At 37.0% G+C, this 20,454-nt stretch overlaps 1 protein-coding gene across 1 annotated transcript; it reads right to left on the reverse strand.

Annotated features, from left to right (window-relative positions):
• Positions 1-16,254: 16,254 nt before the first annotated feature.
• LOC109210032 (lysM domain-containing GPI-anchored protein 1-like) lies at positions 16,255-19,437 on the reverse strand. Its single transcript, XM_019373402.1, has 5 exons — positions 18,584-19,437; positions 17,458-17,575; positions 17,219-17,380; positions 17,077-17,108; positions 16,255-16,750 (listed from the first exon to the last, which is right to left on the reverse strand). The coding sequence occupies exons 1-5, from the start codon at positions 19,245-19,247 to the stop codon at positions 16,473-16,475; spliced, it is 1,254 nt and encodes a 417-aa protein (XP_019228947.1). The 5' UTR covers positions 19,248-19,437; the 3' UTR covers positions 16,255-16,472.
• Positions 19,438-20,454: the final 1,017 nt, after the last annotated feature.

A 20,454-nucleotide genomic window follows, 5' to 3' on the forward strand; every position in this document is an offset into this window, starting at 1 on the left:
ACACAAGTAGGTGAAGCATGTAAGGACATAAACAGAGTCACAAAATCAAATAACTTTAACGGTAGGCACATATAGCAGAAGAGTAGTGAAAACATAGCAGAGATTAACAGGAGTAGAAAAGAAGAGATAAAAGACAATACATGCATAAAAGAAATCATACGAACAAGGCATAAACAAACACACATAAAGCAAAGAAGAAAAAGAATCAGAAAGATTTTTTCAAAAATCCTTGCAGAAACCCTAAAAATCAGAGAGGAACTATTTTTTGACAAAACTTTTGGGTAAAACACTCTAGATGGCAAGAAAAGCATAGACATAATACAGATCTAAACAAATAACGGTGAAAGAACCTCGAATGGTTTAGGTTTCGGAGAACCCTAAAAATGAGAAAGGCTTGGAGACAGGTCCGATCTTGAGTCGGAGAGGTCAAGAATCAGGCTCCTGAGTCTCGAATGTGCCGGAGCATGGTCGGAGAAGCTATGGAATCAAAGGTCGGAGAAGATCGGAGGGAGAAACATCTAAGTCATCTTTCTAGACCTTGAACACCCAAGGTCTAATGGTGGAGAGGGTGGGTAGAGCCCATCCATGGCCCGGGAAGCCATGGATTCCGGTGAAAATCCGGTGAAAGAAGGTGGGAGGAGGCTAGGGTTTCGGAGAGTTGTTGAGAGGATTTGAGAGTGTTTTGGGGTTTCAGGGCGGCGGGTCCGGTGAGAATGAGGGGGATTAGGGTAGGTTGTTTGGTTAATTTAGGAAGGGTGAATTCTGACCGTTGATCTCGAGTGATCAATGGTCCAGATTTAAGTGGGTAGGTGGGGAACGGGTTGGGTCCAAATCAGAACTGGGCTGGTTTAATTGGGTAGAATTGGGTCGATTAGGGGCTAAAATTGAAACAAAAATGGGGCTGTCATTGAAATGGAAATGGGGCTAAATGTTAAATAGCCAGTTTCACCCTTTTATTTATAAAAATAGTAAAAAATAATTTTAAAAACTAATTAAAAATACTGAAACAATTAATAATGTATAAACGTTAATTTGAAAACACCGGACCCAATTTTATAATTATAAAATGCTATTAATGCTACAATAGGCTAAAATTGCAATTGCATGTAATTTAGCTTAGAAAATGCCAAATAAATTTGTAAAAAATATACAAAAATCACCTTAAATATATTTTGATATATAAATATGAGAATAAAATAGGTTATTCACCAATATTGATAGTTTTGAAAATAATAACTAATTTTGTATTGCTAAAATGGACAATAGATTAATTTTAAAAATCTTAAAAAGTTTGGAAAACTACCAAAACACTTAGTATGCTTATGTATTTATATATATGCTATTTTGAAAGTATATAAAAATTATATAGGAAAAAATCGGGTATCAACACTCACAGATTGAGTAAAAGTATTCCATTTATGGAATGCTTGCTAGATTGTGGCTTGAATGATATTGGGTATTTTGGTAGTAAATATACATGGTGTAATGAAAGAAAGGAAGAGGATATTATATGGAAAATGTTGGATAGAATGGCGATCATTGACAACTGGGATGACTGCTTTTCAAATACTAATGTTCAACATCTTCCCAGGATTATCTCAGACCATTGCCCTTTACTGATAGCATTGTGTTAATCAGAATGATCACATAAAATACTTCAAAATTTTAAATTTTTGGGTCGATCATGAAGATTTCCATGAGCTTGTTAGAACAAATCGGATATCTCCTCCTACTGACAATATATTCTGGGATATCCACCATAAGATGAAGAACAACAACAATGCTCTTAGTGCATGGTCTAAGAATAATATTGGTGATATCTTTATTAAAACACAACAACTAGAAGAAAGGGTGAACCACTGTGAAGAGATTTATATAATTTCTTTGAGCCAAAATGATATAATGAACTTACATCAAGCCAGAGCTGATTTAATACAACACCATAAGCAAGTTGCTGCCTTCTAGAGACAAAAAGCTAATCTCAAATGGTATATTGAAGGATATAAAAACTTTAAGTTCTTCCATTGAGTAGTGAGAGGCAGAAGGAAGTATCTTTCAGATCCATAGGATTAAGCACGAGGACAATTGGATAGAAGGTGATGAGGAAATTAAAAATGCCGTTGTTGATTTTATAAGAACTTATTTCACCAAGAGTATAACCTCCTTGACTTGAGCATACTTGATTCCATCCCAAAAATGATAGACAATTCTGATAATGATTTTCTTTTGGCAACCCCCAGTTTACAAGAAGTGAAAGATGCAGTTTTTGACATTAATCCTAATAGTGTGGTAGGTCTTGATGGATTTAATGGTCTATTTTTTCAAAAAAAAAGGGATATTATGGCTACTGATATTATTAATATGGTGAAGGCTATCCTCAATGGAGAACAACTTCCTAAATTCTTTACTAATACTTGTCTAGCTCTCCTTCCTAAAGTTGAATCACCTCAAACTTTTTCTGAGTTTAGACCTATTAGCTTGAGTAATGTTACTCAAAAGATTGTTTCAAATGTTCTTAACAACAGATTTTCTGTTATAATGCCTAAGATTATTTCTTTGAATCAAAGTGATTTTGTGAAAGGTAGGTCTATTGGCAAAAATAATTTGTTGGCTTAAGAGATAATTCATGAGGTTAAAAAACCAAACAAGGGGGGCAATGTCGTCATCAAGTTTGATATGAACAAAGCCTATGACAGAATGTCCTAGCACTTTATATGCTCAGTGATGAGAAGAATGGGTTTTTGTGAGGAGTGGATTTATATTATCTGGTATCTACTCTCCAATATGTGGTATACAGTGGTGATCAATGGAAAGAGAAATGGCTTCTTTAAATCATACAGAGGAGTGAAATAGGGGGATCCTATATCTCCTTCTCCTTTTATTATAGCTGCTGAATCTTTATCTAGAATGCTTAATAAACTCTACGAGGACCCTAGGTTCACTAGTTTCTATATGCAACCCAAAGCACCTAAGATTAATCATCTTGCTTATGCTGACGATTTTATTATTTCTTGTCCAGGTAAAACTAACACATTGAAGCTACTAATGGAGTGCATGAATAAATATGAATAAAACTCAGGGCAATGACTAACAGAAAAAAGAACTGCTTTTTAACGAGTGACGAGGTCTCTAACAGAAGAATTGAAATTATTTCTGCCTTACTTCAAGTACATTGCAAAGAGTTCCCTATCACCTAATTAGGGTGTCCTATATTCTCTGGAAGGAAGAAGGTTCAATATTTTACAGATATGGCCACCAAAATTCTGAAGAGATTGAGTGCTTGGAACTACAATATGTTATCCAAAGGGGGAAAAGCAATATTAATTAAGCATATATTAACAACCATGCATGTCCACCTGCTCTCTATCTGTCAACCCCCGAAAACCATTCTCAAGCAAATAGAGAAAAATCTTTGCCAACCTTTTATGGGGCAGAAAGGATGGCAAATAGAAGTATCATTGGGTGGCATGGCATAGACTATTCTTCCCTACTAAGGAAGGTGGAGTTGGGGTTAGATCTCTTTAAGACATCTCAGACGGCTTCGGTGCTAAATTATGGTGGCAATTAGAACCAATAGCTCTTTATGGGCAGAATTTTTGAATGCAAAGTATGCAAGAAGAATTCATCCATGTGCAAGGAAGGTGAATTACAATCAGTCTCACTTTTGGACAAGGCTTATGAATATCAGGAGCAAAGTAGATCATCTGATTCTATGGAGAATCAATAAAGGCAACTCTAACTTTTGGTGGGATAATTGGTCTGAATTGGGCAATTTAGCTCAGTTTGGAGGGGCTTCTACTTCTGTTAAAGGCCAAATAAGTGATTATATTATTAATATAGAATGGAAAACTACAAAACTTCGGCATGTCCTCCCAGATAAAGTGGTGTCTCAGATGCTTAATATTACTATTAATTCTTCCAACCTGGTGGATAGACCTATATGGACAGCCACGACTGATGGTAAATTTAGTTGTAAATCGGCATGAAATTGTATTAGAACACACCGAAGTACTTCATTAGTCAACAAGATGAATTGACACAAGAAAGTACTCTTTAAAATCTCCTTTTTCTTGTGGAGACTTCTCAGGAATAGAATTGCAGTGGATGTCAACATGATAAATTTGGGATTTCTATTCCATCTATGTGCTCTTGTACGGATCATAAACAAGAAGATATAGAGCACTTGTTCCTTAACAGCACGGTCGGCAGTAGCTTCTGGAAACACTTCAACCAACAGTTTGGTATTGTACAAAGGACTACTAGTCCGAGGCACCACATCATCAATTGGTGGTTGACTAAAGGAAATAATCCTATTCAAGATCTTTGCCTACAAATTTTACCCGGTATTATTACTTGACATATTTAGAAATCCAGATGCAAAAATAGGTTTGAAAACATTGCTATGTCTCATTATAGAATTATCCTTGCTATTAATCAACAACTTATTTTGATTACTCATAAGCAATTTTTGAACATCCCTCCTTATATGAACTGCAAAATTTTTTATGAATTCATGAATATGGCTAAGCAACATACTTCTTCAATGATTGTTAAATGAGATCCTCCCAGGAACGATTTTGTTAAGCTAAACCCAAATAGTTGCTCTAAGGGCAATCCAGGGCCTGTTGGAGGTGGTGGTATCGTTAGGAATGATAAAGGCAAAATGATCATGGCTTATGTTGCTCCTCTGGGATGCATGACCAACAATATGGCTGAAGCAATGACCCTTAAAACTGGTATTAATTGGTGCAGAAATGATGGTATCACTAAGACCGAAATTGAGTGCTATTCTAAATTGCTAGTGTATTGGATTAGCTACAACAATGATCCACCATGGACTCTTTTGGATGTATGGGATAACATAAAGTGTTACATGGAAGATTTTGACAATTGGAGTATTCAACATTGTTAAAGAGAAGGAAAAAGGTGGAAGACTCGATGGCTAACTGGGGACTTAAGTGTGCACATACTACCTATATTTATGACAGTCTACTCCTGCCTAGGGAATCTAGGGGAGAGATGAATATGGACAGATTACAATTCCGGTCTTTTAGAGTTAGCAAACATAGAAAATCTTTCTTTGTGGAAAACATGTACAGAATTCATCTATTAGATGTTCCTTGAGTCTGCATATTTTGTATAGGAGGGGCGTGTAAGTCTAACCTCTTACCAGTGGTCAAAATTTTTTGTATGCTTAAATTAAAAATCCTACAATTCTTCATGAATGGAGCCTGTTCCATTCCTAATCGGTGCAGGTAGACTTTTTGAAAGTTTCCACATATGAATAAAAATAAATTTAACCAAAAAAATGCAATGGTACTACCAAGAACAAACCGTGCAACTCAAAATACTTAGGAGAAAGATACAAGGACAGAATAATTTCTGAACCAAATATTAGAATCTTTAAGTTTCAGGAGTTAGTTCAAAAGGAGTTAGAAGTGTATATTGGAACGACTGTTGCAAGAAAAATCAAGAATATTGTGTTAAAACAGATTATGGGAGACCATATTAAGGAGTTTGGCAGAATTCTGGACTATATATATGAGTTGCTAAGGACTAATCCAGGCAATACATGTGTTGTGAGACTTAGTGAAGAAACAGATGAAGATGGTGGAAAATGTTTATAGCATTTTATATCTGCTTTGATGCATTGAAGAAGGTCTTCATTGACGGTCGTAGGAGGTGTATTGGGTTTTACGATTATTTTTTGAAAGGTGTATGTAAAGGGTAATTACTTGTGGTTGTTTGTAAGGATGGGAATAATCAGATGTTGCCATTGGCTTGGGCAGTAGTTGAAGTTGAAAACACATTTAATTGGAGATGGTTTGTGAACCTTTTAAAGAATGATCTTGATCTTGGAGATGGGACAGAGTTGACTGTTATCACAGATATGCAGAAGGTAACTTATATTCTATTAAATATGTTGTTCAAATCTGTTAATCTGTTTATTCTTTTAATTGTTTATCTTTTATATGTTGTAGGGACTTGACAAAGCAATAGTGAGATCCTCCCACAGGCAGAACATATGATGTGTGTCAGGCACATCCTAGCAAACTGGTCAAAAAATGAAGAGGCATTGAGAAAAGGAACTATTTTTGGAGATATGCTAGGTCAACGTATGAACAAGAGTTAAAGAAAATCTTGATCACATGGAGAAAATAGGGGATAAAATAGTTGAGGACCTGCTATACTATAACAAAGAGAGATGGTACAAGGTACATTTCAAGTATTTCAGCAATTGTGACAGTGTTGACAGCAATATGGCTGAAACTTTCAACTCTTGAATATTGGGGCCAAGGAATAAGACTATCATGACAATGCTTGAAGAGATCATGGTGAAGATGATGATAAGAATAGCATAAAAGAGGGATTTCTGTGATACTTGGATCAGTGACATTTCTCCAATGGCACTGAAAGTGTTGCATGAGAACACAACAAAATCAATTAAATGTGTGGTTCACTGGAATGGTCAATATGGTTATGAAGTGAAAGAAGGACACACCAGTAGGCATATAGTGAATCTGAACAGGCTAACCTGCACCTGTGGAGTTTGGATGCTGAAGGGTATACCATGTGCTCATGCTGTAGCTGTTATCCATTTCAAAAAATTGGAGCATTGCACATTGGTACCATAGGGAGACTTATATGAAGACCTACAGTCACTTCCTTCAGCCTGTACAAAATATGGTGATGTGACCACAATCACAAAACCCTTCAGTTATACCAGTAGAAGGAAGTGAGAATGAAGGAACCAACTGAAAACAAAACAGGAAAGCTTTCCAAAAGAGGTACTCAGATGACCTGCAACAACTGTCATGCTAAAGGCCATAACAAGAAAGGTCGTCACAAGGCTGCACAAGGTACTGCAAGGTCAACTGGCAGTGTAAAGTCACCAAGTGTTGATTCTTTATCAACGCCTTCAGTTAAAGTATACCAAAAACAGGAACAGGAAGAGGAAGACCAAGAGGTTCAACAAAACAGGTAATTACTCTGAAGTTACTTCTATAGACTGCACTTTTGTAGGTCTGTTTTATGTTTAAATTCTTAATAATATGCACTTTTTATAGGATATTGTTACTGGTATAGGCAGAGGGACGCCCTATAAAAGTCCAAGAATGGTTGGTATGGGAATTATAGAAACAGAAAGTGGAGCTTCTATCTATAATGTAAGCATATAATGTCAACTGTGACTATGAACTCCTTTTGATCAAACTTGGATGTAAACTAACTAAGTTTGTTTATGTGAATATAGCCTAAAATGTCAAATGTGCCTATGAACTCTGTAGTATTGACTAGAGATATTGGGCATAAACCAAGAACAGAAGTGAAATGGAAAGGTAAAGAAGCTATCACCTCAAGGAATCTTCAACACATTCAAGCTAAGAAAAGAATGGAGACAAGGTCAAAGGCATCTGAAAGAGTTTGTTTGAGCCAAACAAGTTCAATAGCACCAATCAATTGCCCAGTAGATTTTAGTACTTCAGTGTTTTTATTTGCCTTTTGGCAGTTGGTATATATAAATACAATATGAATTTCTATTTTGGTATGTAACTATATTCAGCAATGACTGAAAGTTTTTAAGTCTATGGTATTATGTGCATCAATGACTGTTGATTTGTAGATATGTTTACTGGAAATGATATGCAACAATGACTGCAATTTTGTTAAGTCAGTTTCTGTGTTTTTTTGTTTAAGTCTGTTTTTCTACAATATGTAGCAATTACTGTAGATTTGTAGGTCTATTTTGGGAAATGATATGCAGCAATGACTGCAATTTTGTTAAGTCTGTTTTTCAGTTTAGGTATATTTTTCTGAAATATGCAGCAGTTACTGCAATCTATTTTCTGCAATCACTGCAATATACATTCTGCAATCTGTTAAATATGCAATGATTGCACTGCTGCAAAGTTATTAATCTGTTTTTTGCATAAATATGATGCTAATATACAATGGTTAATGCAGATTTCTAATTCAATATAAAGCCTGCATTTTTAGCACACATATTGCCAATTTTTACAACACAAACTATATCAACAAGGTGTACTATATTACAACAAAATTTACACCAAATTTTTATAAAATATGCTACAATTTTGTCAAGCAACACTAAAGATACTACTGCCACAATAGATCCTAAAGCGACTTCATTGAATGACTCTTCACTTATATTAGATGAAACCAATAGCTTATAGCTATAACACATCCACACAACACGAAAAACCAAAGTACTTTCTCCCTAATCTTGGACTTAACGAAACTGATCCTCCACTTCGTCTCCCTTCATTTCATCTTCTCAATCTCTCCCTCCAACTTCTCCAATTGCATCTCTATCTTCCTTTCCATTTATTTTTTTCCTAGGCTTCTCAACACTTTCATACACTTCCAGTGCACTTTCAAGTTCACCAATTTTCTTCACCAGTCTAGGAATAGCAAATTTTAATCTTGGATCAATTTTTGCATCTCTCCAACGCCAAAAATCACAAGATCTTGGCCCCTACAATAATGAAACACAAGGAATTAGTTAAAGGACAATCAGTGAAAGCTTCAACTAATTTACAAAAATTAAACTTACCTCATAGTATGGACACACCTAATATCTTCTACCGGGGTTCTGGGGGGTCCATGAGACATGGTCTTTGTAAGGCTGCAACCTTACAGACAAATGTACCTCAAAGGACACTCCTATCACAAGCTCAGTCCTAAATTTTTGGTCCTTTTCAGGTGCTCAAGAAAATTGGATCTGTTGCGTACCAATTCTAGCTACCTCTTCATGCTAAAATACATTCCACATTTCATGTTTCCCAGCTCAAGAAATATGTTGGTTCCAATCCAGTGATCTCTGACTTACCAGTCTCACTCTCTTCTCATGGTCACATTGTATTGGATCCTAAGAGAATCCTCGAAATCAGGGTGATTACTAAGCACAACAGGTAGTGTCAACAATACTTGGTGAAGTGGTTCAATTGTCCTACTGAGGACAGCACTTGGATGGATGCTCCTACCTTACATCAGTTTCCTCATTTTGTCCTTGAGGACAAGGACTCTTAACGGGGGGAGGGGGAAGGGTAGGGAGAGAGGGGTAGTTGTTATATGCCAAATATTTAGAAGGGGTAGATTAGACATTTCACTCAGAAGTTAGTTATACAGTTAGAGGGGTCAGAAGTGGTTAGAGGAAGAATCTGTTATTGAGTTCAGTAGCAGTTGATAATAGCTATAAAGACAAGATATATTGTAAAGGCTGAATATGTTGAAATCAATAAACTCTTCTCTCTTCTTCTTAGTCTCAATTGTCTACTGATATTGAAGTGTATCGTTCAGAGATTATTCTTCCCCCTAATCTCTTAGATTCACTTTCAATTTTAACCTCCATTGTTGAAATATGCAACAGATACGTATTCCTCAAAGCGGAAACATCCTAAATAGCTCCAAACATAGTATGCCATAAATGGCTCAAAAAGATAATAATAAAGTAGGAGTGGCAAACGGGCGGTTCGGGTCGGATATGGTTCGAGTAAAAATGAGTAAAGAAAAAATAGATAAATTATTTGACCGACCCATATTTAATACGGATAAAAACGGATTAACCGGCGGATAATATGAGTAATCATATTATCCATGACTTATTGAATATGATCACTTTAGGGAGAATTCCTAGTCTCCCAAACTTGAGGAACCCCCAATTTGAGGCTTTACAAATGTAAAAGTTAAACCCATTGGTTATCCATTTTCTAAATGGATAATATGGTCCTTATCCATATTTGACCCTTTTTTAAAAAGTTCATTATCCAACCCGTTTTTAGTGAATAATACGGGTGGTTAACTATTTTCTTTTAACCATTTTGCTACTACTATAATAAATGTAATCAACACCCCAATGTTATGTAAACTCCATCTACGTATGACGAACTTGTACAGACACGGAAAAAAAAGGAGGGATGTTATCTATATATTATATACTATCAGCACCTCTTTTTCAAAATATATAACTAGTGTTACAAATTAGTAACGCAAATTTCTTAAAATCCAGAAAATTATAACGACCCGACTGGTCGTTTTGAGCAATTACATCCGGTTCGGCAGTTTGAGGTCACGAGTAGCTTCACACATTTTATTATGACTTGCGTGCATCAACGTTTTGGGTTTTGAGAAGTTCAGAAAGGATTTTTAGAAGTGACTTTCATTTGAGAAGCTTGAAGTTGAAAGAATTGACCAAGATTTGACTTTTGAGTATTTGACCTCGGATTGGAGTTTCGATGGTTTCTATAGGCTCGGGTGGTGATTTTGGACTTAAGAGTACGCCCGGATTTGGATTTGGAGGTCTGTAGGGTAATTTGAAGCATTTTGGCGAAAATTGGAAAATTAAAGTTTTGGAAGATTGAAAGATTTGACTGAGAGTTGACTTTGGTGATATCAGGGCCAGAATGCGATTTTGAGAGTTGGAACAGCTCCGTTATGTCATTTGGGACTTGCCTGTAAAATTTGGTGTCGTTTGGAGTTGATTTGATATGGTTCGGACGCTTGGTTGTGCTTCTAGAAGTTCTTGAAATTCAGTGTGATTTTTCATGTGTTTTGGCATCCGATTCGTGGTTCTAGAGGTTATTTTTGTGTTCCAATTGCGCGAGCGAGTTCGTGTTATGTCTTCAGACTTGTGTGGGTGTTTGGCATGGAGCCCCGGGGGCTCGGATGAGTTTCGTACGCGTTTCGGAGTGTTGAAAGGAGGTTCAGCTGTGTTGGTGTCTCTATTTGCGAGGATTTCATCGCAAATGCGATAATCGCATTTGCGAAATCATTCTCGCATTCGCGACGCCGGGCTGGGGCAGGGGAGTTCGCAATTGCGAACAACTTCATCGCATTTGCGACTAGATAGCTCTGCATTTGCGACGCAACTGTAGCTTTTGAGAACTTCTCAAAGCTCGCATTTGCGACCTGATCACAGCTGGCCAGCCTTCGCACTTGCGATACTTATGTCGCATTTGCGATCCGGATGTCGCAAATGCGACATCTGAGGCTGGTATTAAGACTCTCATTTCGGGACTTAGCTCCATTTTATCATATTTTGAACCCTAGGTCTGAGAGTGGGCGATTATGAGAGAAGATTTTTATACCAAATTATTGGGTAAGTGCCTCTAATCATTTCCAACTATATTTTGTGATTATATCTTAGATTTAACATCAAATTCATGAGAATCTAAAGGAAAATCTGTGAAAAATTGTAAAATCTTTCAAAAATAAAAAATAATGATTTGAAGGACGAATTGACATCGGAACTTGATAATTTTTGTATGGTTGAACTCGTATCGCAATGGGTGCTCGGGTTTTATAAATTTTGTCGGGTTCTGAGGTGCGGGACTGGGGAGTTGACTTTTATTGACTTTTTGTAAATTGTGTAAGGATCATAACTTTGTTAATTAAAATTATTTTCTCTTGCATTGTTTGATGTATTTAAGTCGTCTTTGGCTAGATTGGGCCGAGCGATGGTGAATTGGTAAAGGAAAAGCTAAATTGAGTATTGAGTTAGCCGCATTGAGGTAAGTATCTTGTCTAACCTTGTGTGGGGGAAATCACCCCTTAGGAATTGAGTCAATTGTACTATCTTGATATGTAAAAGCCGTGTACGCAAGGTCACGAGTAGATACACAGTTTATATGAGGTGTTGACCGGTTAGATTGTCTAGTCTTTCATGCCTTTGATCAAATTGTCATAATATGTGGTATCGTATTGTTAGGTTACACTTACATGCTCTATTTGATGTTGTTAGCATTTATTTACCTCTTGCTCATTGTTTGGCCTTATTTGCCTTAGTTGAAGTTATTGCCTTCCTTGTTGTTTTGTTACTTCTTAATTGTGAGTTCCTCTATGACTCTGTGCATATATGCTACATGTCCAAATTGTTGTGATTGCATGCGTAGTTATCACATGCCTTACTTGTCTTGTTGTTTTGTAAAGGTTGTTGTATTCCTTTGATTTTTACGTGGTTCTCTTGTTGCCGTGTACTCATACTATTGATTGTAGAAATTCTTGTAATTGAGTTGTTGAATGATTATTGTTGATTTAAATTATTGTACTGGAGATCGGGTTGCACGCCGCAACAGGTGAAATAAGGGAGGTGGTGGAATAAGGGAGGATATTTATATTGTGATATTGTTATTATACGGTGGGATCGGGTTGCACGCCGCAACAGGTGAAATAAAGGTGAATTGTTTTGTGAAAATAAGGGTGAATTATGATATTGATATTATATGGGGGGAACGGGTTGCGCGCCGCAACATATTATATTTATTGTTATGATATTGATATTGTACGATGGGATCGGGTTGCACGCCACAACAGGTGAAATAAGGGTGAATTAATATGGTGGAATAAGGACTACTTATGATATTGATATTATATGGTGGGATCGGGTTACGCGCCGCAAGATATCTTGTATTTTGGTATCCCCTGTTTTGCTGTATTGACTTTAGTTCCTTCGTGCGAGACTTTGATAATCTGTATTACTGGTTTTCACTGAGTTTTGAGGATCAAGTTATTGTCATTGACTTATTGCCTTGCCGTCATTTCCTGAGCTTTTTTCCTAATACTATTATTTCGGTGAATTGATTTTCAAAGTAAACTTATTACGTTGAATCATTTCCTCCTGCCCTGCTGAGTCGTTAGTAATATCGTGATTTAAAATGAAAGAATTAATATCATGCTTCCTTGTGTGACTTAAGTTAGAACTTGCCATATATTTTAGTATCTACTATTTTTAATAATCGTTATATTTTATTTCAATTGCTTCCCCAGCTTAATCTTCTTCACTTGCCTGAGGTTTTCTTTTATTTTACTTAAAAAGGAATTGTTATTATGTTTTACTTAATAAATTCTATATTAAATTCAATAGCTATTCAATGTTGAATTTTATTCGAAAATGTTATTTTCTTCACTCAAATGATTTCTAAAACAAAACTCATCTTTCTCGCTGATTTCCTATTTGGTCTAGAAACTGTAAATTTACTTTATGGTATATATAAATGGAATCTCTTGATCATCTTAATTAGCACTTGATAGAGATATTATGTACCGAGTAGCACGTGGTTTTGCCGTGCAAAGTGAGATGGAAAGATGGGCACAAGATGTCGTGTATTAAAGGGTAAGAAGTTGCGATTTATGGTATGAGATTACGAGAAATGAAATTAGTGAAATCGTGTATTAGAAATAATTTGTTTGGTTGATTTGACATCTTTTTCCCTACCTGAGCACATTTACACTTGTTTGTATCCCAACTGCGTTGTTGTTTAATTACTTGGTTAATTCTCATTGCCATTCGTGTTTTCCCTTATCGTCATTACTCTTTGTAATTTGATTTATTCATGTTATTGGCATCACTTTGATATCCCTACCTTGTTAGCTTTATGTCATACCTTGCTCAGGTTTTCGTGTTCGGTAGGTGTCTTGACCCGACCTCATCACTACTCTACCGAGGTTAGGCTTGATACTTACTGGGTACTACCGTGGTGTACTAATACTACACTTCTGCACATCTTTTTGTGCAGAACCAGATACTTCGGATCGAGTTGGTTTTGAGATTTATGCTTTGTGTGGCTGGACACTTCAAGGTACACCTGCTAGGCGTTCGCAGGCTCCGAAGTCACCTTCTATTGCATTTATTTCCATTATTTCCTTTTGTTCCGGAACGGTGATGTATATATTATGTATAACTACTCCTAGAAAGGCTTATGACTTGTACTACCGGTTTTGGGATTATAAATTGTACAAAGATTTCTATTTCGGAATTGTTCGAAGTTAGTAAATATTGTCGTTATTTCTGTTAATGTTAGGCTTACCTAGTTATAGGGACTAGGTGCCATTACGACTCCTTCGGAGGGATTTTGGGTCGTGACAAGTTGGTATCAAAGCCCTAGGTTGGTGTTACGAGTCATAAGCAAGTTTAGTAGAGCCTTGCGGATTGGTATGGAGACGTCTGTACTTATCTTCGAAGGGCTACAAAACTATTAGGAAATTCCACTTCTTTCATTCCTTGTCGTACGACATCAATTCAGCTTGAAGCATATATCTTATGTTCCTTTACATCCACTCGTGTATGATATTGCGCTCTCAGTATCCGCTATGCGCCAGTGGTTCGTGATGATGTGGATGGGCTACGAGGGAGCCAGGGATGCACGAAAATTGTCTCAACGTGTCGTCTAGACTAAAGATGCGAAGGTATTGAAGTACTATTTAGTTATTCACATGGAGGAGCAACGGGTCTCGGCATCTGGTTAATGGGTACGAGCTTGGGAAGGTTTAATTGGTTGACTAGTCGTCGAGATCGTGGTGGGGTCACGAGGTGGATGTTGATTGAGGATAGTTGGTGGTATTGTAGTACCTTGTGATTTGTGTTGTACGAGTTGTAGAGGTTAGTTTTGCAGATCATCAGATGTTGTTTTCCAGGGCTTCGCGCCAAGTGGAGGAGTCCACTAGCGGCATGCAGATTGTAGAGTCAGGTGTTATATCAGTTTTGGCCTGAGATGTGTATATAGGGTATTGAAAGGTTTCTCGAAAATTTGTATATGACTCAGATCTGAGATATTGCATAGGATGATGTCAGAGTTTACAGTATTTCTGCGTCATTAATGGATCTACATTTCAGAATCAAGGGGAGTCGGAGAAAACAACTTCAGATTCACAGATGGTCTATTTAGTGTGGGCAGCTTGGTTAAGCTATTACGGGGTGCTTTAGAGGAAATGCGGTGGTTTATGAGCTTTTGGGCTATGTGGTTCGTGCTAGGATTATCTGCATTTGGGTTTCGATTGGGATCATTGCATATCGATAGGGACAAGTATCACCCCAGGAGTATCCGAAGAGATGGGCCAGCTCTGTGGTATTGGGTCAACATAGCAATGGAAGTAATTGGTCCTTTTGAATAGGAATTCTCTACTGGCATTTTGTGGCAGTACTCTTGGATTGGACAGGTTGTGTGACTCGGTTGAGTTAGGGAGATGCGGTCCTGATGGCTTAGTTGCGTGCGGGTGGATCTCGGAGAGTTCTTGATGGTTTCGGCAACGACTGGAGTAGGCTGGCTGCTATGGGCATAAGGAATGTGTTGTACATTATGGTTTTCTCCTGGATGGATATCAGAAGTTAATAGAAGGTTGGCATTACTGGATATCATATGTGAAGGACGTGCATTTTAGGAAAGAACCTCGAGTTTTGGTTTGCGGGTGCGTGGCTAGTGGCATGGTGATTACTGGGTTTTGAGGCTTTTGAGGTTCAGGTTTTGTTACGCGGCCGGAAAATCTATATGGGTGTTTCAGTAAGATGATGGGGTGTGAGTGATGTATCAGCCATTAGATTTGTGCAGTTGAATTCGGGTATGAAAATTTTGGTATTCCTGAGGTTTTGGGGGCTGGATTGTGAAGGCATGTGAGAATGGTATAAGGAAAAATTGTGATTGAAATTGAGAAAAGTGAATATGAGGCAGTACCTCGATTTTGATTCTTGTTGTATATGAGGCGGTACCTCGGTTGTGATTCTTGTACACGAGGCGATATCTCGTTTGTGATTCTTGTTGTTTATCTCATGTTGTACGAGTTATTGGTGAAACACTTCTTGTTGCTTTTATTCTTCCTTGTCTTATAAGTTTGGATCCGTACTTAACTATGGTGGTTCTCTTAATTGTTTCCTCTATGTTATCTCTGTGCTTACAATTCCGGCATTAGTCTATGTTATTAACTTGTTGAGAAAAAAACAGGAAAAGGCCTAGTCACATTTTACTATATACATGATGTTTCTACAGATTAAAAGTTGAAGGACGTTAATATTTTAGCAGTTGAGAAGCAACAATGTTGTTGGCACTTTCATCTATGTTTAAAACAGGCTGAAGCTGTAACCGACCATCTATTTTCTTGTACTAAAATACTAGAGTCAAAATTGTGCCAAAAAGTTGAAACTTGTGATAATTCTATAACCATAAAAGAGAAATGACTGATCAACCATTTTGAATATATGCTTTCCTAAATGAGAGATGAAATTGCTTCTCTATCAGAAACATTTCCTCAACATTAATAGCTTCCCCACACAACCAAATAAGCCATATCTAGCCCAGCTCAATGCAGTATAACTTCAAATCTAATAGCAAAATGATCAAGACGATGTGAAGATAACTTCAACAAATTATCATATCTCAATTCAAATAGTAGATAATTAAAGTCTAAAGAAACGTAATTTAAATTTTTTCTGCATCTAATTGGTTATAATGTGGGAAGGTTACACTATGCAGAACCGGAGACACAGTTACCAGTGGCCACAGATGTAGATTAAAATAAAAATTTCACAAAATAGAAGTTCACTAAATTAACTACAGAATTCAGGAACAATAAAATAGTATACAGTGAAAATTACACCTATAGGAAGAAAAGAACAAAGCAAAACAAGATTCCACATCCTTCCTCTTCAATCTAGCAAGGAAAAAGTCCGCAACCTGATCATCAACTCATAACGGAAGTGAGATCGCATATTTCACACACAGATACAAGAGAATTGCAATTGGAAAACTAGCTAAAGGGTTCAACGACCAAGCAGAAGATGCACTTCCACTTGGTCCACCTGAAGGTGGAAATGCGATAACTGAGCCAGATGCAGGCACCACGGAAGAATGTGGACCATCCATTGGAGCACCGCCAGATTCAGAAGGTGAAGGAGCAGGAGCAAACATTGAGTCTGGGCCTACCGAAGTAGGTGGGACAACAAGTGAAGGAAATTGTTGCGGTCCTGAAAAAAATTTCGATTGAAGAATAGGGAATAACATATGATGCGTTAAGCAAAAGAAACAACAGAACATTTGTGGCACAGTGTAGTGAAATGATTTGCCCAAAAGAAGTTATAGCAAGCCATCAAGTATGTTTGCATTTATGTGGCATACTAGAATAGAAATTTGTACCCTAATGCATGAGAATGACTACAGCAAATTATCAATCACAACATAAAAGGTGTAGGTGCCCCCCAAGAGAAATAATAAGAGATAACAGAGTTATGCTTTTGGTCTCTATATTTCTTAAAACACCAAATAAAAAGAATATCAATTGAATGTCATTTACCTGGGCATCGAGGTTGAAGAGATGAGGATAATCTGCAACCAGCACAAGGACATACAAAGTGTGTCAAAGGCCACAAGCAACAGAAATCAGAGACCATAATAGCTAAGCAATTAAGAGTAGAAAATCGAAGTATGATGCTCACGTAGTGATGATGGTTCCATTGACAAAGCCACCATAATTACAAGAAGTCACATTGCAACCACCGCCAGTCTGTTGTACAGTAACATTTCCGAGCATGAGATTGCTGTTCTTGCACTGCATGCTTGAGCAAGAAACTGCTAAGGAAGCTGGCATGCAGTACAAACTGCAAATAACCACCAATATCATGATCAGAACTTCCAAAAGACCTCGATAACTGCAAATGAAAATCTGCTGACTTACTTCCGACTTCCTGGTCCGCAACTGCATTGCACACAGTGGCTAGCTGTAATAGCATAGCTCCCGTTCGCAACAGATAAGGCATAATCTGAGGCAAATCTTGGGAAGCTAGATGCACAAGCTGCAATAGAAGATAACAGCATCTATCATTATCAAACATCTCTCAGCAAAAAATTCAAGGAACATTACTCCAATTCTGTTAGTAAGTTCAAGATAAATGAAGTTATATCCTTATTTACGAACACTGGATATCCAACTATGAAATATTTTGGCAGAGCAGTTGTTATAAAATCTCTTCTCTAATGCAGTTCCTACTGGAGAAATTACAACCTAAAAAAAGAATTAAGAACAAGAAACAATGAAACTTAAGAAGAAGAAATACTTCCGAACAACAAGAAATGGAAAGAGTATCTGTTTCTGATTTAACCAGAAACGATATATTATCCAACTGAGAAAGCTTAAATCCAATCTTCAGAATAAAAATCCTGTCCTGTTCTCTTAGTCACCTAAAATGGATAAGAAAAACTCTCCACATGCTACTCTCGGCTTATGCTGCTGTAATATGTCTTTTCAAGAACTATTAAGTAATTTACTTACACCTTGTGACAAGAAGAGAAAAGATTATTACAGGTGACTCTCAACTGTTGACTCCATAATCTCACACACAATTATGAATTGTAACCACATCGGTCATCCTAAGCAGTTCTCACCAAGAATGAACATTCTTTAAGAGGAAACAAATGAAATCACCCAAAAACACATCAAACCTGTATTCACATTTGCTTCATAAACCTTAGCATAATATATCAACTATTAAATGTAATTTCTTTTACAAGCATTGTCTAAATAAAGTCCTAAGGTTGATTAGAAACAAAGGAGGATTCTTATGTTGGACATGAAATCTTAATCAGTTCATATTACATCCTCTATATGCATTAGAAGGTTATAGGTAACCCTTTTTTATATGTATAATATCCACAAACACCATATACTATAGTACACCGGGCTGCCTTTTTTTTTTTTTACCACATACTACAGATGGCAAATCAAACACTTCAACCACCTACATAGCAGAAACACACACACACACACACAACAAAAAGAAGAGTGAGAAGACAGGATTGCTGACCAGACAAGGGAATGGCAAGAATGTCACCCTCCTTAATAGCAGGACTGCCCAAAGCATTGACATTCATAAGATCAGTAAGAGTAGTGGAATAGGTAGCAGCAATCCCTGCAAGAGTATCCACAGGTCTAACAACATATGACATATAAATAGCAGGTAGATTATTGTCAGTCCCATTAAAGCAAGTGCAAGGAAGTGGAATCCAAAGGTTAGTCCCAACATTAAGCACTGAAGGATCAGAACCAACAGCACTAGGATTCCCTTCCTTAATCTGGTCAGCAGAAACAAGAGCACCATATACAGTGTCAGCAATCAAAGACAAAGTATCTGAAGGTCTAGTCTTGTAATGTACAAAAGCAGACTTAAAGATCCCATCAACACAAGAACATGTAACAGGAACTTTAAGGAACAATTTAGCTGGAAGTATGTGGTTTTCAACATCAGGGTATGAGATATCAATAGCATTGGTAGTGAGAAGAGAGATTGGGTCAGTTTGAAAGAGTGAGGCCACCTCAGAAACTTTGAGGTCAGTGTAGAGTGTGTAGCCAACAAGTGAAGAGCAAGTATCTGAGTTGGAACATGGCTCAATGGTGGATTTTGAGGTTGTTTGATAGATGAAGCAGCTGCTGCTCAACAGTAGGAATATGGTGAAGAAGAAATGGTGCATTTTTACAAGATACCCTTTTGCTTTTTACCTCTCTTTCTTGAATCTACACTCTACTTTTCTTGGTTCCACAGCAAGAAGTTGCAGAAACACAAAAAATGGGAGGGTTTGGGGGGTTTTGAGAGAGTAAAGTGAAGAGAGTAAAGGGTTTTCTTGAACAACGTGGGGTAGGGGAGGAGGGGGTGGGGTGGGGTGGGGTGGGGTGGGGGGGTTTGGTAAGGGAGAAAGGAAAGTATAGTTTTTTTGAAAGAAAGAGGCAAAATGAGGATTGGAATGTGGGAAAAGCCAAAGGAGGAGACAAAGGTGTAGCATTAAAGTGTGCGTGGGTTCATCTAGACAGACATTAGTCAGAATCTTGGTCATTGGTTCTTACCATTTCTTGCTTTGTCTATTTTGCCCTTTGTCTGTTTGGTACTTATCACTTTGTAATTCTTTTCTCAACTCCCTAAGTTTTATCCAACCATAGTCCATACATCTAAGTATATATCACTACTATTTCTTATCAAATATATTACTATGATATGAACTCTAACATAGGGCATTCATAATCTCCTGTTTATGTTGTTTGATTTCTATAATTACCTTAAGAACTTCTAAATATAAACAAAGATTTTACTCAAAAAAGAACCATACATCGTGTGAAAAAAAATTGTTAAGCCACTTATTATTATTATCAACTTCTAACTTTAGAACTTGGAAATATAAGTTAAGAACTTGGAATTATAAGTTAAGAATCACGAAAGAAAGCACGCTGCATCACATCACATGAATTGGGATGCAAAGAAAACAATGATTTTTCAATAGTTAAGTTCTGGATTCTAATGCTAAAATATTCTAAACTCAAGTCTCTTGTACACATTTCCTAATCTTGGTCGGATGTGATTGAATGGGGAGAGGAAGACTTACCATTAAGGATAAAGAAGGGGGGAAAAGTGACAATACTGACAACTGATAAGGGGCTTAATGCAATTATACAAGAATAGAGGGTATTATGGGTAACCAGAAATTCAAGCTGTCATCAACTGAAAAATGAGCACCTGAGATTTAAATTGTTGTGGAGTAGTATTTGGTTACTTGTCAACTGTTAAGAATTTCTGGTTTCTTGTCGCTGGCATATATATGGTTTAGAAAACCCTGCTTTAAACTAAATTAAAATACTATGAGAAAACAGAAAACCCATGAACCTATACATAATATGACCGTTGGAAAT

The sequence above is a fragment of the Nicotiana attenuata genome, unplaced genomic scaffold (assembly GCF_001879085.1).
Source record: "Nicotiana attenuata strain UT unplaced genomic scaffold, NIATTr2, whole genome shotgun sequence".
In the NCBI taxonomy this organism is placed as follows: Eukaryota; Viridiplantae; Streptophyta; class Magnoliopsida; order Solanales; family Solanaceae; genus Nicotiana; species Nicotiana attenuata.

Excerpts from the sequence above, each read along its gene's own strand:
- LOC109210032 (XM_019373402.1), bottom strand. The coding sequence starts at position 19,247 with ATGCACCATTTCTTCTTCACCATATTCCTACTGTTGAGCAGCAGCTGC. Across the intron at positions 17,381-17,457 it reads TGCGGACCAGGAAGTCGGAA|TTTGTACTGCATGCCAGCTT; the intron begins GTAAGTCAGCAG and ends GGTTATTTGCAG. Across the intron at positions 16,751-17,076 it reads TCTTCAACCTCGATGCCCAG|GACCGCAACAATTTCCTTCA; the intron begins GTAAATGACATT and ends AATTTTTTTCAG.